The sequence below is a fragment of the Procambarus clarkii genome, chromosome 6, assembly GCF_040958095.1.
Source record: "Procambarus clarkii isolate CNS0578487 chromosome 6, FALCON_Pclarkii_2.0, whole genome shotgun sequence".
In the NCBI taxonomy this organism is placed as follows: domain Eukaryota; kingdom Metazoa; phylum Arthropoda; class Malacostraca; order Decapoda; family Cambaridae; genus Procambarus; species Procambarus clarkii.
The window spans coordinates 31,990,130-32,017,605 of record NC_091155.1 but is presented as its reverse complement, the minus strand read 5'-3'; the positions used below and the strand labels follow the sequence as shown (position 1 = coordinate 32,017,605).

Genomic DNA, 27,476 nt, shown 5'->3' with positions numbered 1-27,476 from the left:
CCTGGGTACTATCCTCCCTCTCTCCCTGGGTACTATCCTCCCTCTCTCCCTGGGTACTATCCTCCCTCTCTCCCTGGGTACTATCCTCCCTCTCTCCCTGGGTACTATCCTCCCTCTCCCTGGGTACTATCCTCCCTCTCTCCCTATGTACTATCCTCCCTCTCCCTGGGTACTATCCTCCCTCTCTCCCTGGGTACTATCCTCCCTCTCTCCCTGGGTACTATCCTCCCTCTCTCCCTGGGTACTATCCTCCCTCTCCCTGGGTACTATCCTCCCTCTCTCCCTATGTACTATCCTCCCTCTCCCTGGGTACTATCCTCCCTCTCTCCCTGGGTACTATCCTCCCTCTCTCCCTGGGTACTATCCTCCCTCTCTCCCTGGGTACTATCCTCCCTCTCCCTGGGTGCTATCCTCCCTCTCTCCCTGGGTACTATCCTCCCTCTCCCTGGGTACTATCCTCCCTCTCTCCCTGGGTACTATCCTCCCTCTCTCCCTGGGTACTATCCTCCCTCTCCCTGGGTACTATCCTCCCTCTCTCCCTGGGTACTATCCTCCCTCTCCCTGGGTACTATCCTCCCTCTCTCCCTGGGTACTATCCTCCCTCTCTCCCTGGGAACTATCCTCCCTCTCTCCCTGGGTACTATCCTCCCTCTCCCTGGGTACTATCCTCCCTCTCTCCCTGGGTTCTATCCTCCCTCTCTCCCTGGGTACTATCCTCCCTCTCTCCCTGGGTACTATCCTCCCTCTCCCTGGGTACTATCCTCCCTCTCTCCCTGGGTACTATCCTCCCTCTCTCCCTGGGTACTATCCTCCCTCTCTCCCTGGGTACTATCCTCCCTCTCTCCCTGGGTACTATCCTCCCTCTCCCTGGGTACTATCCTCCCTCTCTCCCTGGGTACTATCCTCCCTCTCCCTGGGTACTATCCTCCCTCTCTCCCTGGGTACTATCCTCCCTCTCTCCCTGGGTACTATCCTCCCTCTCTCCCTGGGTACTATCCTCCCTCTCTCCCTGGGTACTATCCTCCCTCTCTCCCTGGGTACTATCCTCCCTCTCTCCCTGGGTACTATCCTCCCTCTCCCTGGGTACTATCCTCGCTCTCTCCCTGGGTACTATCCTCCCTCTCTCCCTGGGTACTATCCTCCCTCTCTCCCTGGGTACTATCCTCCCCCTCTCCCTGGGTACTATCCTCCCTCTCTCCCTGGGTACTATCCTCCCTCTCTCCCTGGGTACTATCCTCCCTCTCTCCCTGGGTACTATCCTCCCTCTCTCCCTGGGTACTATCCTCCCTCTCTCCCTGGGTACTATCCTCCCTCTCTCCCTGGGTACTATCCTCCCTCTCTCCCTGGGTACTATCCTCCCTCTCCCTGGGTACTATCCTCCCTCTCTCCTTGGGTACTATCCTCCCTCTCTCCCTGGGTACTATCCTCCCTCTCTCCCTGTTCCTACGCACCATAAAAGTAATCAGTCTACACGTGTATATTCTTCTTTGGAAAGTAGTCAGCAGGTTTGGGTGTGTAACACATGTGTCCTGACACATGTGTCCTGACACATGTGTCAGGACACACAGTAGTGTACACTGGGGCCACAACACCAGGGGGGGGGGGGCGACACACAGTAGTGTACACTGAGGCCACAACACCAGGGGGGGGCGACACACAGTAGTGTACACTGGGGCCACAACACCAGGGGGGGGGCGACACACAGTAGTGTACACTGGGGCCACAACACCAGGGGGGGGCGACACACAGTAGTGTACACTGAGGCCACAACACCAGGGGGGGGCGACACACAGTAGTGTACACTGGGGCCACAACGCCAGGGGGGGGCGACACACAGTAGTGTACACTGAGGCCACAACACCAGGGGGGGGGGCGACACACAGTAGTGTACACTGGGGCCACAACACCAGGGGGGGGGGCGACACACAGTAGTGTACACTGGGGCCACAACACCAGGGGGGCGACACACAGTAGTGTATACTGAGGCCACAACACCAGGGGGGGGCGACACACAGTAGTGTACACTGAGGCCACAACACCAGGGGGGGGCGACACACAGTAGTGTATACTGAGGCCACAACACCAGGGGGGGCGACACACAGTAGTGTACACTGGGGCCACAACACCAGGGGGGGGCGACACACAGTAGTGTACACTGGGGCCACAACACCAGGGGGGCGACACACAGTAGTGTATACTGAGGCCACAACACCAGGGGGGGGGGCGACACACAGTAGTGTACACTGGGGCCACAACACCAGGGGGGGGCGACACACAGTAGTGTACACTGGGGCCACAACACCAGGGGGGGGGGGCGACACACAGTAGTGTACACTGGGGCCACAACACCAGGGGGGGGCGACACACAGTAGTGTACACTGAGGCCACAACACCAGGGGGGGGGCGACACACAGTAGTGTACACTGGGGCCACAACACCAGGGGGGGGGCGACACACAGTAGTGTACACTGGGGCCACAACACCAGGGGGGGGGGGCGACACACAGTAGTGTACACTGGGGCCACAACACCAGGGGGGGGGGCGACACACAGTAGTGTACACTGGGGCCACAACACCAGGGGGGGGGGCGACACACAGTAGTGTACACTGGGGCCACAACACCAGGGGGGGGGGCGACACACAGTAGTGTACACTGGGGCCACAACACCAGGGGGGGGGGGCGACACACAGTAGTGTACACTGGGGCCACAACACCAGGGGGGGGGCGACACACAGTAGTGTACACTGGGGCCACAACACCAGGGGGGGGCGACACACAGTAGTGTACACTGAGGCCACAACACCAGGGGGGGGGCGACACACAGTAGTGTACACTGAGGCCACAACACCAGGGGGGGGCGACACACAGTAGTGTACACTGAGGCCACAACACCAGGGGGGGCGACACACAGTAGTGTACACTGAGGCCACAACACCAGGGGGGCGACACACAGTAGTGTACACTGGGGCCACAACACCAGGGGGGGGCGACACACAGTAGTGTACACTGAGGCCACAACACCAGGGGGGGGGCGACACACAGTAGTGTACACTGAGGCCACAACACCAGGGGGGGCGACACACAGTAGTGTACACTGAGGCCACAACACCAGGGGGGGGCGACACACAGTAGTGTACACTGAGGCCACAACACCAGGGGGGGGCGACACACAGTAGTGTACACTGAGGCCACAACACCAGGGGGGAGGCGACACACAGTAGTGTACACTGAGGCCACAACACCAGGGGGGCGACACACAGTAGTGTACACTGGGGCCACAACACCAGGGGGGGCGACACACAGTAGTGTACACTGGGGCCACAACACCAGGGGGGGGCGACACACAGTAGTGTACACTGAGGCCACAACACCAGGGGGGGGCGACACACAGTAGTGTACACTGAGGCCACAACACCAGGGGGGGCGACACACAGTAGTGTACACTGAGGCCACAACACCAGGGGGGGGCGACACACAGTAGTGTACACTGGGGCCACAACACCAGGGGGGGGCGACACACAGTAGTGTACACTGAGGCCACAACACCAGGGGGGAGGCGACACACAGTAGTGTACACTGAGGCCACAACACCAGGGGGGCGACACACAGTAGTGTACACTGGGGCCACAACACCAGGGGGGGGCGACACACAGTAGTGTACACTGAGGCCACAACACCAGGGGGGCGACACACAGTAGTGTACACTGAGGCCACAACACCAGGGGGGCGACACACAGTAGTGTACACTGAGGCCACAACACCAGGGGGGGGGGCGACACACAGTAGTGTACACTGAGGCCACAACACCAGGGGGGGGCGACACACAGTAGTGTACACTGAGGCCACAACACCAGGGGGGCGACACACAGTAGTGTACACTGAGGCCACAACACCAGGGGGGCGACACACAGTAGTGTACACTGAGGCCACAACACCAGGGGGGCGACACACAGTAGTGTACACTGAGGCCACAACACCAGGGGGGGGGGCGACACACAGTAGTGTACACTGAGGCCACAACACCAGGGGGGCGACACACAGTAGTGTACACTGAGGCCACAACACCAGGGAGGGGCGACACACAGTAGTGTACACTGAGGCCACAACACCAGGGGGGCGACACACAGTAGTGTACACTGAGGCCACAACACCAGGGGGGCGACACACAGTAGTGTACACTGAGGCCACAACACCAGGGGGGGGCGACACACAGTAGTGTACACTGAGGCCACAACACCAGGGGGGGGGCGACACACAGTAGTGTACACTGAGGCCACAACACCAGGGGGGCGACACACAGTAGTGTACACTGGGGCCACAACACCAGGGGGGCGACACACAGTAGTGTACACTGAGGCCACAACACCAGGGGGGCGACACACAGTAGTGTACACTGAGGCCACAACACCAGGGGGGCGACACACAGTAGTGTACACTGAGGCCACAACACCAGGGGGGGGCGACACACAGTACTGTACACTGAGGCCACAACACCGGGGGGGGGCGACACACAGTAGTGTACACTGAGGCCACAACAACAGGGGGGCGACACACAGTACTGTACACTGAGGCCACAACACCAGGGGGGCGACACACAGTACTGTACACTGAGGCCACAACACCAGGGGGGCGACACACAGTAGTGTACACTGAGGCCACAACACCAGGGGGGGCGACACACAGTAGTGTACACTGAGGGGAAATTGTTCACCGCCTCCCTCAGTATATCAACGTCACCAGCAGCCGTATTAGTGGCGTCGCTCATCTTATAGTATAATCTTTCTATGCTTCTATTTTCTTACTCTGGGGACCAAGAAGAACAATCTAGACACCGATATTCATGGTCAAGAAACTCTAAGGATTAATGAAGGTATATTTTCTACAACGTTTCGTCCCACACTGTAACATCTTCGGAATGAATATAAAAGGTGCCACTTTATCTTATACACTGTACACTGTGGGAGGTGAAGTTGTGTGGAGTCAGGTGAAGTAATCACACACAGGGGAAGAAATAAGGGAAATAATGGGCATGGATGACAATCAAACACTGGGTAAGGCGGTGGGTGGGGAGAATAAGTAAGTAATCTCCAAAAGAAAGCACCAAGCCGGGAAGGCTATGTAGCACCATCAAATGTGCGGGATATTCATAGGGCGCTAAATATCACTATGGATGCCAATACGAGAACAAAAGCGCATAAGGCGAGCGATACTGAAGGTATCTGACTCACCAAGGATGCTATCTAGGGACGGTGTGGAGGGACACACGCACGTCCTGGAAGTCAGCACATTCAACAAGGATTTGCACGACCGTAAGAGGGACAATGCAGTTTGGACAATAAGGAGCAGGGCGGTGCTCCGTTAAGTGTCCATGAGTTAAGCGTGTATGACCAATACATAACCTCGGCAGAGCCGTTTCTCACCGCCGGTTATAGTGTTAGGAGGAAGGCCAAGGGGACACACTACTCTTAAGAGCACGCAGCTTGTTACCAGTAACAGATGACCAACAACCCTGCCAACTGGCAAGGATTGAGCAATGAATAACTGGGTAAAAGTCAAAATAAGAAACACCTTTACGGGAGATGGGATAAGTGCGGATAGCCTCCTTAGTGGCAGCATCCGCATGCTCATTTAAGGACACACCACTTTTCCTGGGCACCTAGCAAAACTCCACTGTCTTAAATCTACTGGAGATAAGAAACAGCCAATGTTGAATCTCGTCTACCACAGGATGGACTGGATTAAAGGAATCCAGAGCCATGAGGGCACTGTGTGAGCCAACTACAACAACAGCGAGGATTTCTCAAGGATTGACAGCGAGAAAGCATTTGACGAGGAGCATACATTATATCATAAAGTTCTGCTGTGAAGATGGTAGTCTCCAGAGGCAGGCGACACATATAGTTGTGGTCAGGAAAAATAAGAGTAGCCTACACCGTTTGCATACTTAAGACCCATCGGTGAAGACTGAAATTTAGCGGGAGTGTCAAGAAAAGTGTTCAAGGAAATGGCATTTCAGAACTGTAGGAGGGGTAAAAGCTTTAGTCACGTGAGTCAAAATTTTACAAAATTTAAAACGGGGGATCCTCCACGGGAAAAGGACAGAACGGCACGAGGAGAAATATTGGTAACACTAATCGAAAGAGAATCTTTTAGGCGAGACAACCGTACAGAAAGAGGGACGTGGTGAAGGGGAACAGAGACTACAGGAGGGGCAAAAGTCAAAACACGACATAGGCGACAGTGAGGGGTGTTGCAAGGACCATGCAAGGTAGCGACGACAGTAGCTACCTACCATGACAGTAGCAATCATGGCGATCCTGGAGAGACAGGACGCCCGTTTCAACATACAGGCTTAGGGTAGGAGTCGAACGAAAGGTACCAGAGCTGAGGCGTAACAAGTATGGTGTCGAGCATTGAGACGGCGAAGAATAGAAGAAGCAGACGAGTAAGCAGGGCAACCATTATTTGGACAGTACTTGAGAGGAATGTAAATAGAGGAGCATGCACCTATCTGCTCCCCCAAGAAGTATGGGACAAAACCTTAAGTAGGTTAAGGGCCTTAGAGCATTCAATGAAGAGGTAAGAGATATGGGCTGACCAAAACAAACGAGTGTCAAAGATTAACCCCCAAAACTTAGTAGGATCTTTGTATACAAGGGGATGACCATAAAGCGAAAAAGAGGGACGAAGAACTACCTGCTTCCCAGTAAAAGTCATAGCACAAGTTTTAGTTATAAAGAACTTGTAGCCATGATTAGTGGCCCAAGACGACGCGGCATCAATCGCAAGTTGAAGCCATCATTGAAGGAAAGGCGAGTCATCACCTCGACAGCAAAGGGTAAGATCGTCGACATAGAGCGCTGAGATGCCAGAGGTAAGGGAGGAAAGAAGACCGTTGAGGGCAACAAGGAAATAAATAGTGCTCAGAACACTACCTTGGGGTACACCTTCGAATTGCCGAAAAGAAGAAGAGAGAGTGGTACCAAGCCTCACTCTAAAGATCGACTAGAGAGGAAGCTTTGAAGGAAAAGAGGAAGATTACCACAAAGGCCAAAAGAACGGAGTTGGAACAGGATATGGTCTCTCCAGGTGGTGTCATATGCCTTTTCCAGGTCAAAAAAGACAGCAACATCGGAGGTCTTTGCAGCAAAAGCATATAGACCTCCAAGTTCACCAAGACATCAGTCTTGCTGCGGCACTTGTGAAATCCAAATTGAGAGGTGGTGAGTGTTCCAAGAACCACATCAGACGGACATTGACCATACATTCAAAGAGTTTGCAAACACAACTCGTGAAGGCAATGGGGCGGAAGTCTTTATGGGATGTCCCTAGAGATCCTGTTTTCCGAATAGGAAGAACCATCGCCTCGAGCCAGTCTTCGGGGACTGACAACGACTCCCAGATACGGTTATACAGATTTAGTAAACACCAAGATGCACATGGAGATTGCGAAGCATCTCATAATGAATGTCATCTGAGTCCGCTGCTGTAGAACCGCAGAGGGCCGGGGCAGACTGAAGTTCGGAGAAAGAGAGAAGGGATCGTTATAGGGAAGCTGAAGATGAGTGCAATAATTTAAGGTGTCCCCTAGGGGACTTAGAAGACAGGGTCCCCTGGAGGTGCATTGTGAGTATACTCATCGCAATCGCCACCTTAAAAACCATCAGTCCTTCGAGATCGGGTTCAGCAACGATGGCGAGGATTGACAATAAATGCCTCCCCTCATTTGAAACATCCGGTATCACAGTTCTATGGGTGAGATAGTGTGCCTCCCCAAACATCCGGGCGTCAAAACAGATGTCCGAAAGAATAATTAAGAATGGCAAAAAGTCAGTGGGAAATGACAATTAGAAAGGAGACGAGTGGGGAGGAAAAATGAAACATAAGGAAGAGGAAATAGCATCCAGCAACATTAGTGAAGACAGCAGCAGGAGCATAAGGCTTCAAAAGAACAAAGGACCGTCCCATGAAGCATCACACCCCGGCCTGCCCACCAAGCCCCCTCACGATGACAACAGGCTGGAAAGGGAAGGGGGAGGCAGGGAAAAATGGGTAAAGATGTGGCTCTCTGTTGCTCTTTGGCGAGGTCTGGATCTTAGCGTAGGCAAGGCATTGAAGTCGTTACTCTTTATATTTAAGGTTGGTCTTTTTTCATTTATGAGTATAGCTTCCAGTATTGACAGTCTTCTCTGGTCAGTGGTAGATCAAAGTAGTGTTGTATTGTCAACTATCATGTTCTTAGTGAGTATTGTGTAATGTACACTATACATGTGATCTCTAGGTGCACCTGCTTGTAGATGGCAGGTCAGTCTTCTTGAAAGCTATGTGGTAGTCATACCAATATAAATACATAGAAGGTGACATCCTTCATTGGTTCATGTAAATTGGTAAACCACGTTTGCTTGTTTGAGAGGGTTGTATTGTTTATTGGGACTGTTCTTAAGTATTAAATCAGTCCTTTTTGTTTTGTTTACTACAGAACAAGAATGAGTGCCGAGTTGAGGGAACACCTTATGACAACCACCAACCACTACCACCATCTTCCCAAGCCCAGCATCAGCGCAAAGTGCTCTTGAGTTCTTAAATAATGACATTACAATCTACATAAGTCAGGATTTAAGTTATAGTTCATGTTGGCAGCTATGACTGGAGACGTTCCGGCTGCACGGTAACAGCCGGATGGTCTGCTCGTCTCCACAGCTTCACAGTGAGGAGCAGCGCTCTTTGCTAGTCCTCTCTTTGACTTCATCTGCAAACAGCAGACGGAGAGTGGGGTTACGACGCACAGTATTGCTCATATGTCTGGGGTCATGAAGACGACGAAGCGGCCGCATGGTGGCTATACTGACATAACACTGACTACGGGGCAGCGTGGTCTAGCTCGTTATGCCCCCGACGACCACCCTGGCTCTTGCATTCAGTCTTCGGACGTTCGAATTCATTGTCGCATCTGGCTTTAAAGTTTTGGATGAAGGTAAAAGAATTTCCTTAAATTTCATAGATTCACTTGCGTTTCCAGCGTCCACTTATGTCCTATGGGCCTACTTTCTCCCAATTTAAGGAGACTGTCCTTGTCAACTTTGCCTATTAATTACCATCAGTATATTTAATATTGTAATCGTATCTCGTGTGTCTCCTTACTTCCAGTGTTGTGAGATAACGTTAACTAATAATACTAGTATAAACAACTCTTACTTCTGGCACTTGTCTCGTTGCAAATCTCTACACATTTTAGATTTTGTTTTGTTCCTCAAAAGGTATGGATTCCAGGCCGGTACTGCAGACTCCAGTGCCGGTCTAACAGACTGTGTAGATTACCGGGGAAAGGTCCTTATTTAGATTTCTAAACGACGTTCTAATGTTAGTGAGGGCGCCCCATATGCTGCTGATGTTACCCTGTTTATGTGTGCCTCCGGTGTGAGTGTTGGACATATATTCACTCCCAGCCTCGGCTTTTTCCCTTTCTGGCTCCTGCAGTCGCCTTCCCTTTACGCTGTTGATGGTGCTGATGGTGAGGTGTTGGTAGTGATGGTGGAGGTGGGGGTGAAAGTGGTGGTGGTGGAGATGGTGATGGTGGAGATGGTGGTGATGGTGACGGTGGTGGAGGTGGTGGTGATGGTGGAGGGTATGGGGTAAGGTAGTGCCCGCTGCGGTGGGGCCAGTGCCAGAAATACTGGCACATGACACTCTGTCAACAAACAGTGGCACTGGACCCCAGGTGCCACCCCCGCCCACATGCTCACCCTAGTCACCCCCGCCCACATGCTCACCCTAGTCACCCCCGCCCACATGCTCACCCTAGTCACCCCCGCCCACATGCTCACCCTAGTCACCCCCGCCCACATGCTCACCCTGGCCACCCCCGCCCACATGCTCACCCTGGCCACCCCCGCCCACATGCTCACCCTAGTCACCCCCGCCCACATGCTCACCCTGGCCACCCCCGCCCACATGCTCACCCTGGCCACCCCCGCCCACATGCTCACCCTGGCCACCCCCGCCCACATGCTCACCCTGGCCACCCCCGCCCACATGCTCACCCTGGCCACCCCCGCCCACATGCTCACCCTGGCCACCCCCGCCCACATGCTCACCCTAGTCACCCCGGCCCACATGCTCACCCTGGCCACCCCCGCCCACATGCTCACCCTGGCCACCCCCGCCCACATGCTCACCCTAGTCACCCCGGCCCACATGCTCACCCTGGCCACCCCCGCCCACATGCTCACCCTGGCCACCCCCGCCCACATGCTCACCCTAGCCACCCCCGCCCACATGCTCACCCTGGCCACCCCCGCCCACATGCTCACCCTGGCCACCCCCGCCCACATGCTCACCCTGGCCACCCCCGCCCACATGCTCATCCTGGCCACCCCCGCCCACATGCTCACCCTGGCCACCCCCGCCCACATCCTCACCCTAGTCACCCCCGCCCACATGCTCACCCTGGCCACCCCCGCCCACATGCTCACCCTGGCCACCCCCGCCCACATGCTCACCCTGGCCACCCCCGCCCACATGCTCACCCTAGTCACCCCCGCCCACATGCTCACCCTAGTCACCCTCGCCCACATGCTCACCCAGGCCACCCACATGCTCACCCTAGTCACCCCCGCCCACATGCTCACCCTGGCCACCCCCCCGCCCACATGCTCACCCTGGCCACCCCCGCCCACATGCTCAACCTAGTCACCCCCGCCCACATGCTCACCCTGGCCACCCCCGCCCACATGCTCACCCTAGTCACCCCCGCCCACATGCTCACCCTGGCCACCCCCGCCCACATGCTCACCCTGGCCACCCCCGCCCACATGCTCACCCTAGTCACCCCGGCCCACATGCTCACCCTGGCCACCCACGCCCACATGCTCACCCTGGCCACCCACGCCCACATGCTCACCCTGGCCACCCACGCCCACATGCTCCCCCTAGTCACCCCGGCCCACATGCTCACCCTGGCCACCCACGCCCACATGCTCACCCTGGCCACCCACGCCCACATGCTCCCCCTAGTCACCCCGGCCCACATGCTCACCCTGGCCACACCCGAGCTACCCCTACCACCTCCACCCTACAATGCCAACTCCTCACCCAAGAAACCACTCCTTGAGAGTAGAGTCAGAACTGACTAACCGAGAGTAGAGTCAGAGTCAGGAGGAGTGGTGAAGCCAACCCTTTGGTATGGTTGCCAGTTGACTGTGTGGAGTAAACGGTTAAAGCCAAGAATTCCTGCAGTTAAAACTGGTAATCTGGGAATCCCGTGAGAGTGGTTGTAGAAGAGAGCAACGAGTGAGAACATCAGATGTGAAGTGCAACGTCAATTAACAACAAATTTAGAGTGGTTGCTGAGACGGCTTGTCCCTGTTGAACGACTTAATGACGGCAGACTGGTGGTGATAGGTGCTTCAAGTGAATCTAAGTGTAAACAGAGAAACGAGAGACCGGTAAGAAAGTAGGTTGTGAGTGAGAGAGTGAGTGAGTGAACAAGACATGGGGTATGGCAAGGAGACAGTGTGCCAGCGGGGTGTCAGAAAGCAGTGAATGTGTATAATGAATATGACACAACACAATGAACAATGTACATATGCTTTTATGAAGCATTGGATTGACGCTGTATACTTACCTGTGTATTTTGGGATTGAGCTTCGGCTCTTTGGTGCCAAATAATCGTCTTTGAAGAGTTCGATGTTTGGTGGGTCATGACGAGCAGCGTGTTCAGGAGCGACCTTGAGGACCCCGCAGAGGAGTCTTCGTCAATGAGACCAGGGAAACGCTCCACACCGAAAGAGTACAGCACTTCCTTCCACCCTGGCAGATAGTACCTTTTGACATCCTGACCCCAGCATACCCCACCAAGAAACTAATCACAAGCAACCCTCATGCTCAGCTTGCTGCTGAATTAAGCACCATAGAACACATTCACAATATACAAGCTGAAAACAACATAGCACAGACCATATACACTGACGGATCACTCATACAGGTACAGGGAGGGCAGGAAGTGCTGTTATTGCTCATCAGCCCGATGGCAGCACAATTCAAAGGAATATACGAATTAGTAACTGGGCGTCCACAATGCAAGCTGAGTTGGTAGCGATACTGGTAGCACTCAAAATTATTGACAACACTGTAGCTTAATTATTTCCGGCTCCCTTTCCTCACTACTAGCAATAAACAGTTTGCAATCAAGTAATAAGGTGCTTGTCTCAGAAGCCAGACATATAAGCATACTTAGTAAGAGGGTAAATATAAAAATGTTGTGGATTCCTTCTCACATTGGCCTGCAGGAACATGACAAAGTTGACGCCCTTGCTAAGGCTGCAGTAAATAAAGACAGTATTGAAGGGAATCTTGAGTTATCAAATAGGTCCCTTAAAAGTGTCATTAGACGAGAACTCCTGGATGAATTTGAAGAAAGTAGAACTGTGCAAACTGGAACTAGCAGGTTCACTGTTCATCACAATGAAATGTGTGAAGTAAAACACGTGTATGGGGCAAGTAACAAAGTCAGTAGACTAACAGATGTTGTCACAGCTCGTATAAGACTTGGCTACAAGTATATGTGGCAGTTCGGCTTGTATAGGGATCTAGATGAAGTAAAGTGTAAAGTGTGTGAACAAAGACAGGGACACACACTCGAACACTATATCTTGGATTGTAGTAAAATTGAACAATTTTAGAGATAAATCTAAGCTCACTCTGTATGATATGGCAACCTATCTTATTACCAAGGATAAAATACCTGAAATCCTTGCACTGTATCCATATTTCGCTTCCAGTAGATGAACGACATATGAGATTCAGAAACAAGTAGTGTATTGTGAAGACTAATAATAAACAGAAGCTCCCCTATGACTCTGTAACATCCCCATTGTTCAAACAATTATGTATTAGCGATAAGACCAACCAATAATGTATAATGACATGCTTAATGAGCTTAAATATATAGCTCTTGAAATAGCACTTTCTCTGTAACTAGTTGACATGTAACTATAAGGTGTGAAGGATAGATGAAATTGTTTATGTAATAATCTAAGATGAGGTCTGATAAAGACCATTTGTGCCCTCTGTAATGCTTTTTGCGCTATCGCTCACAGGATGAGTATGGGGTGCACAATAAACTAGCCGCCTCCAGTGGCAACTATCATCAACAACCTCCACGATGAGTAAGGCGAGGGAGAGCGCCTCCATCATGTTATGTGCCCCCCCCCCCCTCGCGCGGGAACACGCCTCCACACTGTGGAGTCCTCTGCCGCCTCCAGTCACGGCTTGAAACATGTGTTGGGGTCGTGAGTAGGGGGGGGAGGTGCTGGCTTAGCCGTGCCGCTATGTGCTATATTCTGAATAATATAGTGAGTGGACAGGCCGTCATCAGAACAAGATTGACAGGTTCACGGTCTGTACGCAGCCCGTCCTCCTAAGGCGTTCCAACGTTAAGAAAACGGTCAATTTAAAGTGTCCTCTCCTAACCTACCAGAGGATCCAAAACAGAAAACGGGACAGTACGTCACTTTCATGAGCCGCTTTCATTTTCTAGTACGACAATTTTTGGCCTCATGTAACGCAAACGAGCGAAATGCGGCGTTCTTTGTAGGAGGAGGCCAGGTCGTACGTGCAGTGGTCGAATTGCACGTCCCACGTGCCTCACCCACGTGCCTCACCCACGTGCCTCACCCACGTGCCTCACCCACGTGCTTCACCCACGTGCCTCACCCACGTGCTTCACCCACGTGCTTCACCCACGTGCCTCACCCACGTGCTTCACCCACGTGCTTCACCCACGTGCTTCACCCACGTGCCTCACCCACGTGCCTCACCCACGTGCTTCACCCACGTGCTTCACCCACGTGCCTCACCCACGTGCCTCACCCACGTGCCTCACCCACGTGCTTCACCCACGTGCTTCACCCACGTGCTTCACCCACGTGCTTCACCCACGTGCCTCACCCACGTTCTTCACCCACGTGCCTCACCCACGTGCCTCACCCACGTGCCTCACCCACGTGCTTCACCCACGTGCCTCACCCACGTGCCTCACCCACGTGCTTCACCCACGTGCCTCACCCACGAGCCTCACCCACGTGCCTCACCCACGTGCCTCACCCACGTTCCTCACCCACGTGCCTCACCCACGTGCTTCACCCTCGTGCTTCACCCACGTGCCTCACCCACGTGCCTCACCCACGTGCTTCACCCACGTGCTTCACCCACGTGCTTCACCCACGTGCCTCACCCACGTGCCTCACCCACGTGCTTCACCCACGTTCTTCAAATACAAATATAGGCCAAGAGAGAGACAATACACACAATACATCACTGTGTATAGACAGCCCTCGGGTAGGTTACGTTATCATATGTAACAATATTAACTTGTGTGTCACAACGTCTTAGTATTAATACGTCTTACGGGTTGACCGCAGCTTGCCTGGACATCGCCTCAACATACCTTCCCCCAAATCAATGTAGCCAAAACACCTGAACCTTTTAGGCCCTAAGCATAAACCTACTATATATATATATATATATATATATATATATATATATATATATATATATATATATATATATATATATATATATATATATACGTGTGTGTGTGTGTGTGTGTGTGTGTGTGTGTGTGTGTGTGTGTGTGTGTGTGTGTGTGTGTGTGTGTGTGTGTGTGTGTGTTTGTAAATCACGAAAATTAACACGTGATGAAAAATGTGAGTCAGACCAAAGAGGAAGAATTGAAACAATAATTTCCTTAAGTACTTTCGTATATTAATACATCTTCAGAAGGAATGAACAATACATCTTCATTCCTTCTGAAGATGTATTAATATACGAAAGTACTTAAGGAAATTCTTGTTTCAATTCTTCCTCCGTGGTCTGATTCTCTCTCTCTCTCTCATATATATATATATATATATATATATATATATATATATATATATATATATATATATATATATATATATATATATATATATATATGAATGAAAACTCACACCCCAGAAGTGACTCGAACCCATACTCCCAGAAGCAACGCAACTGGTAACTACAGGGCGCCTTAATCCGCTTGACCATCACGGCCGTCAAAAGGAAGTGATAGCCGAGGCTATTTGAGCCACTTCCCCGACGGCAACTCGGATGGTAATCTTGGGCATAGCATTTCACCAAATCACCTCATTCTTTGGGGCACACGTGAGGAACACAAATGCGAACAAGCCTGAATGGTCCCCAGGACTATATGCGAATGAAAACTCACACCCCAGAAGTGACTCGAACCCATACTCCCAGAAGCAACGCAACTGGTAACTACAGGGCGCCTTAATCCGCTTGACCATCACGGCCGTCAAAAGGAAGTGATAGCCGAGGCTATTTGAGCCACTTCCCCGACGGCAACTCGGATGGTAATCTTGGGCATAGCATTTCACCAAATCACCTCATTCTTTGGGGCACACGTGAGGAACACAAATGCGAACAAGCCTGAATGGTCCCCAGGACTATATGCGAATGAAAACTCACACCCCAGAAGTGACTCGAACCCATACTCCCAGAAGCAACGCAACTGGTAACTACAGGGCGCCTTAATCCGCTTGACCATCACGGCCGTCAAAAGGAAGTGATAGCCGAGGCTATTTGAGCCACTTCCCCGACGGCAACTCGGATGGTAATCTTGGGCATAGCATTTCACCAAATCACCTCATTCTTTGGGGCACACGTGAGGAACACAAATGCGAACAAGCCTGAATGGTCCCCAGGACTATATGCGAATGAAAACTCACACCCCAGAAGTGACTCGAACCCATACTCCCAGAAGCAACGCAACTGGTAACTACAGGGCGCCTTAATCCGCTTGACCATCACGGCCGTCAAAAGGAAGTGATAGCCGAGGCTATTTGAGCCACTTCCCCGACGGCAACTCGGATGGTAATCTTGGGCATAGCATTTCACCAAATCACCTCATTCTTTGGGGCACACGTGAGGAACACAAATGCGAACAAGCCTGAATGGTCCCCAGGACTATATGCGAATGAAAACTCACACCCCAGAAGTGACTCGAACCCATACTCCCAGAAGCAACGCAACTGGTAACTACAGGGCACCTTAATCCGCTTGACCATCACGGCCGTCAAAAGGAAGTGATAGCCGAGGCTATTTGAGCCACTTCCCCGACGGCAACTCGGATGGTAATCTTGGGCATAGCATTTCACCAAATCACCTCATTCTTTGGGGCACACGTGAGGAACACAAATGCGAACAAGCCTGAATGGTCCCCAGGACTATATGCGAATGAAAACTCACACCCCAGAAGTGACTCGAACCCATACTCCCAGAAGCAACGCAACTGGTAACTACAGGGCGCCTTAATCCGCTTGACCATCACGGCCGTCAAAAGGAAGTGATAGCCGAGGCTATTTGAGCCACTTCCCCGACGGCAACTCGGATGGTAATCTTGGGCATAGCATTTCACCAAATCACCTCATTCTTTGGGGCACACGTGAGGAACACAAATGCGAACAAGCCTGAATGGTCCCCAGGACTATATGCGAATGAAAACTCACACCCCAGAAGTGACTCGAACCCATACTCCCAGAAGCAACGCAACTGGTAACTACAGGGCGCCTTAATCCGCTTGACCATCACGGCCGTCAAAAGGAAGTGATAGCCGAGGCTATTTGAGCCACTTCCCCGACGGCAACTCGGATGGTAATCTTGGGCATAGCATTTCACCAAATCACCTCATTCTTTGGGGCACACGTGAGGAACACAAATGCGAACAAGCCTGAATGGTCCCCAGGACTATATGCGAATGAAAACTCACACCCCAGAAGTGACTCGAACCCATACTCCCAGAAGCAACGCAACTGGTAACTACAGGGCGCCTTAATCCGCTTGACCATCACGGCCGTCAAAATCATTTCATTCGCATATAGTCCTGGGGACCATTCAGGCTTGTTCGCATTTGTGTTCCTCACGTGTGCCCCAAAGAATGAGGTGATTTGGTGAAATGCTATGCCCAAGATTACCATCCGAGTTGCCGTCGGGGAAGTGGCTCAAATAGCCTCGGCTATCACTTCCTTTTGACGGCCGTGATGGTCAAGCGGATTAAGGCGCCCTGTAGTTACCAGTTGCGTTGCTTCTGGGAGTATGGGTTTGAGTCACTTCTGGGGTGTGAGTTTTCATTCGCATATAGTCCTGGGGACCATTCAGGCTTGTTCGCATTTGTGTTCCTCACGTGTGCCCCAAAGAATGAGGTGATTTGGTGAAATGCTATGCCCAAGATTACCATCCGAGTTGCCGTCGGGGAAGTGGCTCAAATAGCCTCGGCTATCACTTCCTTTTGACGGCCGTGATGGTCAAGCGGATTAAGGCGCCCTGTAGTTACCAGTTGCGTTGCTTCTGGGAGTATGGGTTCGAGTCACTTCTGGGGTGTGAGTTTTCATTCGCATATAGTCCTGGGGACCATTCAGGCTTGTTCGCATTTGTGTTCCTCACGTGTGCCCCAAAGAATGAGGTGATTTGGTGAAATGCTATGCCCAAGATTACCATCCGAGTTGCCGTCGGGGAAGTGGCTCAAATAGCCTCGGCTATCACTTCCTTTTGACGGCCGTGATGGTCAAGCGGATTAAGGCGCCCTGTAGTTACCAGTTGCGTTGCTTCTGGGAGTATGGGTTCGAGTCACTTCTGGGGTGTGAGTTTTCATTCGCATATAGTCCTGGGGACCATTCAGGCTTGTTCGCATTTGTGTTCCTCACGTGTGCCCCAAAGAATGAGGTGATTTGGTGAAATGCTATGCCCAAGATTACCATCCGAGTTGCCGTCGGGGAAGTGGCTCAAATAGCCTCGGCTATCACTTCCTTTTGACGGCCGTGATGGTCAAGCGGATTAAGGCGCCCTGTAGTTACCAGTTGCGTTGCTTCTGGGAGTATGGGTTCGAGTCACTTCTGGGGTGTGAGTTTTCATTCGCATATAGTCCTGGGGACCATTCAGGCTTGTTCGCATTTGTGTTCCTCACGTGTGCCCCAAAGAATGAGGTGATTTGGTGAAATGCTATGCCCAAGATTACCATCCGAGTTGCCGTCGGGGAAGTGGCTCAAATAGCCTCGGCTATCACTTCCTTTTGCCGGCCGTGATGGTCAAGCGGATTAAGGCGCCCTGTAGTTACCAGTTGCGTTGCTTCTGGGAGTATGGGTTCGAGTCACTTCTGGGGTGTGAGTTTTCATTCGCATATAGTCCTGGGGACCATTCAGGCTTGTTCGCATTTGTGTTCCTCACGTGTGCCCCAAAGAATGAGGTGATTTGGTGAAATGCTATGCCCAAGATTACCATCCGAGTTGCCGTCGGGGAAGTGGCTCAAATAGCCTCGGCTATCACTTCCTTTTGACGGCCGTGATGGTCAAGCGGATTAAGGCGCCCTGTAGTTACCAGTTGCGTTGCTTCTGGGAGTATGGGTTCGAGTCACTTCTGGGGTGTGAGTTTTCATTCGCATATAGTCCTGGGGACCATTCAGGCTTGTTCGCATTTGTGTTCCTCACGTGTGCCCCAAAGAATGAGGTGATTTGGTGAAATGCTATGCCCAAGATTACCATCCGAGTTGCCGTCGGGGAAGTGGCTCAAATAGCCTCGGCTATCACTTCCTTTTGACGGCCGTGATGGTCAAGCGGATTAAGGCGCCCTGTAGTTACCAGTTGCGTTGCTTCTGGGAGTATGGGTTCGAGTCACTTCTGGGGTGTGAGTTTTCATTCGCATATAGTCCTGGGGACCATTCAGGCTTGTTCGCATTTGTGTTCCTCACGTGTGCCCCAAAGAATGAGGTGATTTGGTGAAATGCTATGCCCAAGATTACCATCCGAGTTGCCGTCGGGGAAGTGGCTCAAATAGCCTCGGCTATCACTTCCTTTTGACGGCCGTGATGGTCAAGCGGATTAAGGCGCCCTGTAGTTACCAGTTGCGTTGCTTCTGGGAGTATGGGTTCGAGTCACTTCTGGGGTGTGAGTTTTCATTCGCATATAGTCCTGGGGACCATTCAGGCTTGTTCGCATATATATATATATATAATATACAGTAGGTAGATAGGTAGATATATGTGGCGTGAAGCGCGCGGTGGAGAGGTGGGGCCGGCGACTGTGTTTGCATTAGATGCCTTCTTGTTTGTGTGTCTTTGTTAACACGGCGGAATAATAATATTTTTAGTGAGCGCGGGCACTTAGCGGAGTGTTGCCCTCCTGCCAGATATCGACGAATGGCATAACAAAGGCGGGAATCTTGCTCCACTCAGCCCTTACAAGTGACTATTCTCTCTCTCTCTTCCATTCCCAGAGAGAATGTCTCATCTTCCCCAGAGAGAGAGAGGGGAAGGTGCAGAGAGAAAGCCCTTACAAGTGACTATTCTCTCTCTCTCTTCCATTCCCAGAGAGAGAGAATGTCTCATCTTCCCCAGAGAGAGAGAGGGGAAGGTGCAGAGAGAAAGGGGGAGATGTACAAGGAAGGATGATGAGTGTAGAGGTGGTCAGCGAGGCTCACTATGGTAATCACTGAGTACAACCTCTGAGTACACACTAGCTACTCAACACAGGACAAATATAGACTCGGAAAGCAGCAGGGAATCCTGGTGAAGGAGACCTCTTGTTTTGTGTACAAACATCTTTTTTATGTTTGACATAATTATTGAAAGAGCGAGAGTGTGTGTGTGTGTGTGTGGGCCGCCCCCACACACACTCACGTGGTCTGAGTGTGTGTGGGCCGCCCCCCACACACACACTCGTTGTCTGAGTGTGTGTGGGTCGCCCCCCACACACACACTCGTGGTCTGAGTGTGTGTGGGCCGCCCCCCACACACACACTCGTTGTCTGAGTGTGTGTGGGTCGCCCCCCACACACACACTCGTGGTCTGAGTGTGTGTGGGCCGCCCCACGCACACACACTCTCGTAGTGTGAGTGTGTGGGCCGCCCCCCCCTCCACACACACTCTCGTCGTCTGAGTGTGTGTGTGGGCCGCCCCCCCCCCCAAACACACACACTCTCGTGGTCTGTGTGTGTGTGTGTGGGCCGCCCTCCCCCCCCACACACACTCGTGGTCTGAGTGTGTGTGGGCGGCCCCCCCTCCACACACACTCTCGTCGTCTGAGTGTGTGTGTGGGCCGCCCCCCCCCCAAACACACACACTCTCGTGATCTGAGTGTGTGTGGGCCGCCCCCCCCCACACACACACTCGTGGTCTGAGTGTGTGGGCCGCCCCCCCCTCCACACACACTCTCGTCGTCTGAGTGTGTGTGTGGGCCGCCCCCCCCCCACACACACACACACTCGTGATCTGAGTGTGTGTGGGGGGCGGCCCAGCTCCACCAGCTCCACACACAACAAAATACAACTACATGAGATCATTACATATTTGCATAAATGGCTAGCAGCGCGAGCCCCCTTGCTAGTAGCGGCAGACCCCCTTGCTAGTAGCGGCAGACCCCCTTGCTAGTAGCGGCAGACCCCTTGCTAGTAGCGGCAGACCCCTTGCTAGTAGCGGCAGACCCCTTGCTAGTAGCGGCAGACCCCTTGCTAGTAGCGGCAGACCCCTTGCTAGTAGCGGCAGGCCCCCTTCCTAGTAGCAGCAGACCCCTTGCTAGTAGCAGCAGACCCCTTGCTAGTAGCGGCAGGCCCCTTGCTAGTAGCAGCAGACCCCATTGCTAGTAGCAGCAGACCCCTTGCTAGTAGCGGCAGACCCCTTGCTAGTAGCAGCAGACCCCTTGCTAGTAGCAGCAGACCCCTTGCTAGTAGCAGCAGACCCCTTGATAGTAGAAGCAGACCCCTTGCTAGTAGCAGCAGACCCCCTTGCTAGTAGCAGCAGACCCCCTTGCTAGTAGCAGCAAACCCCCTTGCTAGTAGCGGCAGACCCCCTTGCTAGTAGCAGCAGACCCCTTGCTAGTAGCAGCAGACCCCTTGCTAGTAGCAGCAGACCCCCTTGCTAGTAGCAGCAGACCCCCTTGCTAGTAGCAGCAGACCCCTTGCTAGTAGCGGCAGACCCCCTTGCTAGTAGCGGCAGACCCCTTGCTAGTAGCAGCAGACCCCCTTGCTAGTAGCAGCAGACCCCTTGCTAGTAGCAGCAGACCCCTTGCTAGTAGCAGCAGACCCCTTGCTAGTAGCGGCAGACCCCCTTGCTAGTAGCAGCAGACCCCTTGCTAGTAGCAGCAGACCCCCTTGCTAGTAGCAGCAGACCCCTTGCTAGTAGCAGCAGACCCCTTGCTAGTAGCAGCAGACCCCTTGCTAGTAGCGGCAGACCCCCTTGCTAGTAGCAGCAGACCCCTTGCTAGTAGCAGCAGACCCCCTTGCTAGTAGCAGCAGACCCCTTGATAGTAGCAGCAGACCCCTTGATAGTACCAGCAGACCCCTTGCTAGTAGCAGCAGACCCCTTGCTAGTAGCGGCAGACCCCCTTGCTAGTAGCGGCAGACCCTTGCTAGTAGCGGCAGACCCCTTGCTAGTAGCGGCAGACCCTTGCTAGTAGCGGCAGACCCCTTGCTAGTAGCGGCAGACCCCTTGCTAGTAGCAGCAGACCCCTTGCTAGTAGCGGCAGACCCCTTGCTAGTAGCAGCAGACCCCTTGCTAGTAGCAGTAGACCCCCTTGCTAGTAGCAGCAGACCCCTTGCTAGTAGCAGCAGACCCCATTGCTAGTAGCAGCAGACCCCTTGCTAGTAGCAGCAGACCCCTTGCTAGTAGCAGCAGACCCCTTGCTAGTAGCAGCAGACCCCCTTGCTAGTAGCAGCAGACCCCCTTGCTAGTAGCAGCAGACCCCTTGCTAGTAGCAGCAGACCCCTTGCTAGTAGCAGCAGACCCCCTTGCTAGTAGCAGCAGACCCCCTTGCTAGTAGCAGCAGACCCCTTGCTAGTAGCAGCAGACCCCCTTGCTAGTAGCAGCAGACCCCTTGCTAGTAGCAGCAGACCCCTTGCTAGTAGCAGCAGACCCCCTTGCTAGTAGCAGTAGACCCCCTTGCTAGTAGCAGCAGACCCCTTGCTAGTAGCAGCAGACCCCTTGATAGTAGCAGCAGACCCCCTTGCTAGTAGCGGCAGACCCCCTTGCTAGTAGCGGCAGACCCCCTTGCTAGTAGCAGCAGACCCCTTGCTAGTAGCAGAAGACCCCTTGCTAGTAGCAGCAGACCCCTTGCTAGTAGCAGCAGACCCCTTGCTAGTAGCGGCAGACCCCTTGATAGTAGCAGCAGACCCCTTGCTAGTAGCAGCAGACCCCTTGCTAGTAGCGGCAGACCCCTTGCTAGTAGCGGCAGACCCCTTGATAGTAGCAGCAGACCCCCATGCTAGTAGCGGCAGACCCCCTTGCTAGTTGCAGCAGACCCCTTGCTAGTAGCAGCAGACCCCTTGATAGTAGCAGCAGACCCCTTGCTAGTAGCAGCAGACCCCTTGCTAGTAGCGGCAGACCCCTTGATAGTAGCAGCAGACCCCTTGATAGTAGCAGCAGACCCCTTGATAGTAGCAGCAGACCCCTTGCTAGTAGCGGCAGACCCCTTGCTAGTAGCGGCAGACCCCTTGATAGTAGCAGCAGACCCCTTGCTAGTAGCAGCAGACCCCTTGCTAGTAGCGGCAGACCCCTTGCTAGTAGCGGCAGACCCCTTGATAGTAGCAGCAGACCCCCATGCTAGTAGCGGCAGACCCCCTTGCTAGTTGCAGCAGACCCCTTGCTAGTAGCAGCAGACCCCTTGATAGTAGCAGCAGACCCCTTGCTAGTAGCAGCAGACCCCTTGCTAGTAGCAGCAGACCCCTTGATAGTAGCAGCAGACCCCTTGATAGTAGCAGCAGACCCCTTGATAGTAGCAGCAGACCCCATTGCTAGTAGCAGCAGACCCCTTGCTAGTAGCAGCAGACCCCTTTACTAGTCCCTGGAAGCCATCACAACACAGGGATGGATTAAGTCAGAACTGAAATCACACTGGAATGAAACAAGCAATCATGTAAATTACCTAGAAACAGTTTTCCCAGCGTGACTGTCAAACAGGAGGTGATTAAGGTGGCGTCAGCAACTACAGGAACTAATTAACACGGACGTCTGAAGCAGCACAACTCTAAGGATCATACACAATTAAGCGAGTGTTCACACACCAATATAATTAGTTTAAGCGAGTACAAGAAGCGCGCAGCACTTGATCCAACAGAGTATCGCGAAATGTATTATTGTTTATGCCTGCGTCAGGATGATAGAAAATGGGATTAACACGCGTGTCGGCGTTCTATCCACTAATGGATATAATACAAAATGTATGAAGGGTGTTTGAGTGCGCTGGCGTGCGCTGGCGTGCGCTGGCGTCGACGCATTGGTCCTCCTCCAGGCTCAGGTAAATGTTTCACGCAAATCCCAACAGGCTTTTAAACACGATCGCCACGTTTAAATCCCGTGCAATGTGCCAGCTCCATTGGTTCAATTATTCGTTCCCTTTGTGAGACGCGTTCATTGCCCGGAGTGGACGGACACGACAAAGAATTCCATTATTCACACACACATTATGTGTGCGCGTATATATATATATATATATATATATATATATATATATATATATATATATATATATATATATATATATATATATATATATATATATATATATATATATGTGATTCCTGGAATCACATGAGACAAGCCCATGACATTACTCTAACAAGAGAAATGTTGAACAAGAATACTTGCATAATAGACAAAACCCAAGATTCAAGAAGATTACAAATTCTTGAGGCAATTCACATAAGAATAGAGCGACCTACCATGAACACCCAAATCACGGAACTATTTACTCTACCCACCATGAGAGTAAGGACAAGACAAGAACATATCGATGCCAACACAGAAGACAATGGCCAACATAACAGGCCAATTACACTGGATTAATCTTTGTGTTTAGATAGGAGATGCCTCGTATGGGCCAATAAGCCTTCTGCAGCCCCTATGTTTATCCCTTATGTATCCCCCCGTGTTTTCACCTTCATTGTATTATCACCTGACCTAATGCGGGTATAAAATCAACTAGTATTGTAAGATCTGTTCACTTGAGAATGAACCATGGAGGTTCGAAACGTCGTGCAAATTATACAAATAAGTGTAATACACTCTATAGTAAATCACTTCTTTTCTTCACCTTAAAAGTACGAAAATGAGTTTTGGAGAACTCCTATTTCAATTAAGCCCTGATGCTAAGAAAATAGTTAGAGGGATAGAAGCCCTAAACCAGAAAATAATAAATACAGAATATGCGGTCATATTCAATGAAACATGTTTGAAAGAAAACCTGCTGCCAGTATACACCAATATATATATATATATATATATATATATATATATATATATATATATATATATAATTATATATATAATTATATATATAATTATATATATAATTATATATAATTGTCGTACCTAGTAGCCAGAACTCACTTTTTGGCCTACTATGCATGGCCCGATTTGCCTAATAAGCCAAGTTTTCCTGAATTATTATATTTTCTCTAATTTTTTTCTTATGAAACGATAAAGCTACCCATTTCATTATGTATGAGGTCAATTTTTTTTAATTGGAGTTAAAATTAACGTAGATATATGACCGAACCTAACCAACCCTACCTAACCTAACCTAACCTATCTTTATAGGTTAGGTTAGGTTAGGTAGCCGAAAACGTTAGGTTAGGTTAGGTTAGGTAGGTTAGGTTGTCGAAAAAACATTAATTCATGAAAACTAGGCTTATTAGGCAAATCGGGCCTTGCATAGTAGGCTGAGAAGTGAGTTCTGGCTACTAGGTACGACATAATTATATATATATATATATATATATATATATATATATATATATATATATATATATATATATATATATATATATATATATATATATATATATAATTATACTTTCACGAGCAATTATAAACATTTAAAACACGTGAAGTTTTAAAAATATTTTCATTAGGTCTAAAATAATAATAATAATAATAATAATAATAATAATAATAATAATAATAATAATATTAATAATAAAGCGAATAACATTGCTGGATGTATCAGTAAAAAGTACTTAATTGCAAAATGTGATTCAACATTTAACTAAAATGAAAAATAAATCGAAATGTCGTGAATCAACGGAAAACACTTGGATATGAGAACACAGTACAGGACCCCCAGGGTAAGTGGTCCACACCTGCTACACCCAGTACACCCAGTACAGGACCCCCAGGGTAAGTGGTCAACACCTGCTACACCCAGTACTGGACCACCAGGGTAAGTGGTCCACACCTGCTACACCCAGTACACCCAGTACACCCAGTACAGGACCCCCAGGGTAAGTGGTCAACACCTGCTACACCCAGTACTGGACCACCAGGGTAAGTGGTCCACACCTGCTACACCCAGTACTGGACCACCAGGGTAAGTGGTCCACACCTGCTACACCCAGTACAGGACCCCCAGGGTAAGTGGTCAATACCTGCTAGACCCAGTACAGGACCCCCAGGGTAAGTGGTCAACACCTGCTACACCCAGTACACCCAGTACAGGACCACCAGGGTAAGTGGTCCACACCTGCTACACCCAGTACAGGACCCCCAGGGTAAGTGGTCAATACCTGCTATACCCAGTACAGGACCCCCAGGGTAAGTGGTCCACACCTGCTACACCCAGTACAGGACCCCCAGGGTAAGTGGTCAACACCTGCTACACCCAGTACAGGACCCCCAGGGTAAGTGGTCCACACCTGCTACACCCAGTACAGGACCCCCAGGGTAAGTGGTCCACACCTGCTACACCCAGTACACCCAGTACAGGAACCCCAGGGTAAGTGGTCCACACCTGCTACACCCAGTACAGGACCCCCAGGGTAAGTGGTCCACACCTGCTACACCCAGTACACCCAGTACAGGACCTCCAGGGTAAGTGGTCCACACCTGCTACACCCAGTACAGGACCCCCGGGGTAAGTGGTCCACACCTGCTACACCCAGTACACCCAGTACAGGACCCCCAGGGTAAGTGGTCCACACCTGCTACACCCAGTACAGGACCCCCCGGGGTAAGTGGTCCACACCTGCTACACCCAGTACACCCAGTACAGGACCACCAGGGTAAGTGGTCCACACCTGCTACACCCAGTACAGGACCCCCAGGGTAAGTGGTCAACACCTGCTACACCCAGTACTGGACCACCAGGGTAAGTGGTCCACACCTGCTACACCCAGTACAGGACCCCCAGGGTAAGTGGTCCACACCTGCTACACCCAGTACAGGACCCCCAGGGTAAGTGGTCCACACCTGCTACACCCAGTACAGGACCCCCAGGGTAAGTGGTCCACACCTGCTACACCCAGTACACCCAGTACAGGACCCCCAGGGTAAGTGGTCCACACCTGCTACACCCAGTACAGGACCACCAGGGTAAGTGGTCCACACCTGCTACACCCAGTACACCCAGTACAGGACCCCCAGGGTAAGTGGTCCACACCTGCTACACCCAGTACACCCAGTGCAGGACCCCCAGGGTAAGTGGTCCACACCTGCTACACCCAGTACAGGACCCCCAGGGTAAGTGGTCAACACCTGCTACATCCAGTACACCCAGTGCAGGACCCCCAGGGTAAGTGGTCCACACCTGCTACACCCAGTACAGGACCCCCAGGGTAAGTGGTCCACACCTGCTACACCCAGTACAGGACCACCAGGGTAAGTGGTCCACACCTGCTACACCCAGTACAGGACCCCCAGGGTAAGTGGTCCACACCTGCTACACCCAGTACAGGACCACCAGGGTAAGTGGTCCACACCTGCTACACCCAGTACAGGACCCCCAGGGTAAGTGGTCCACACCTGCTACACCCAGTACAGGACCACCAGGGTAAGTGGTCAACACCTGCTACACCCAGTACACCCAGTACAGAACCCCCGGGGTAAGTGGTCCACACCTGCTACACCCAGTACTGGACCACCAGGGTAAGTGGTCAACACCTGCTACACCCAGTACTGGACCACCAGGGTAAGTGGTCAACACCTGCTACACCCAGTACACCCAGTACAGGACCCCCAGGGTAAGTGGTCCACACCTGCTACACCCAGTACTGGACCACCAGGGTAAGTGGTCCACACCTGCTACACCCAGTACTGGACCACCAGGGTAAGTGGTCAACACCTGCTACACCCAGTACTGGACCACCAGGGTAAGTGGTCAACACCTGCTACACCCAGTACTGGACCACCAGGGTATGTGGTCAACACCTGCTACACCCAGTACTGGACCACCATGGTAAGTGGTCAACACCTGCTACACCCAGTACTGGACAACCAGGGTAAGTGGTCAACACCTGCTACACCCAGTACTGGACAACCAGGGTAAGTGGTCAACACCTGCTACACCCAGTACTGGACAACCAAGGTAAGTGGTCAACACCTGCTACACCCAGTACGGGACAACCAGGGTAAGTGGTCAACACCTGCTACACCCAGTACTGGACCACCAGGGTAAG

The 27,476-nt window shown here is 51.8% G+C and overlaps 1 protein-coding gene across 1 annotated transcript; it reads left to right on the top strand.

Annotated features, from left to right (window-relative positions):
• Positions 1–9,736: 9,736 nt before the first annotated feature.
• LOC138355780 (helicase SRCAP-like) lies at positions 9,737–10,690 on the top strand. The gene has a single exon (XM_069311304.1). It carries the CDS (start codon positions 9,737–9,739, stop codon positions 10,688–10,690), a length of 954 nt encoding a protein of 317 aa, XP_069167405.1.
• The last annotated feature ends 16,786 nt before the right edge of the window (positions 10,691–27,476 follow it).

What these genes read in the sequence shown, in the direction of transcription:
- LOC138355780 (XM_069311304.1), top strand. Translation starts at nt 9,737, where the DNA reads ATGCTCACCCTAGTCACCCCCGCCCACATGCTCACCCTAGTCACCCCC.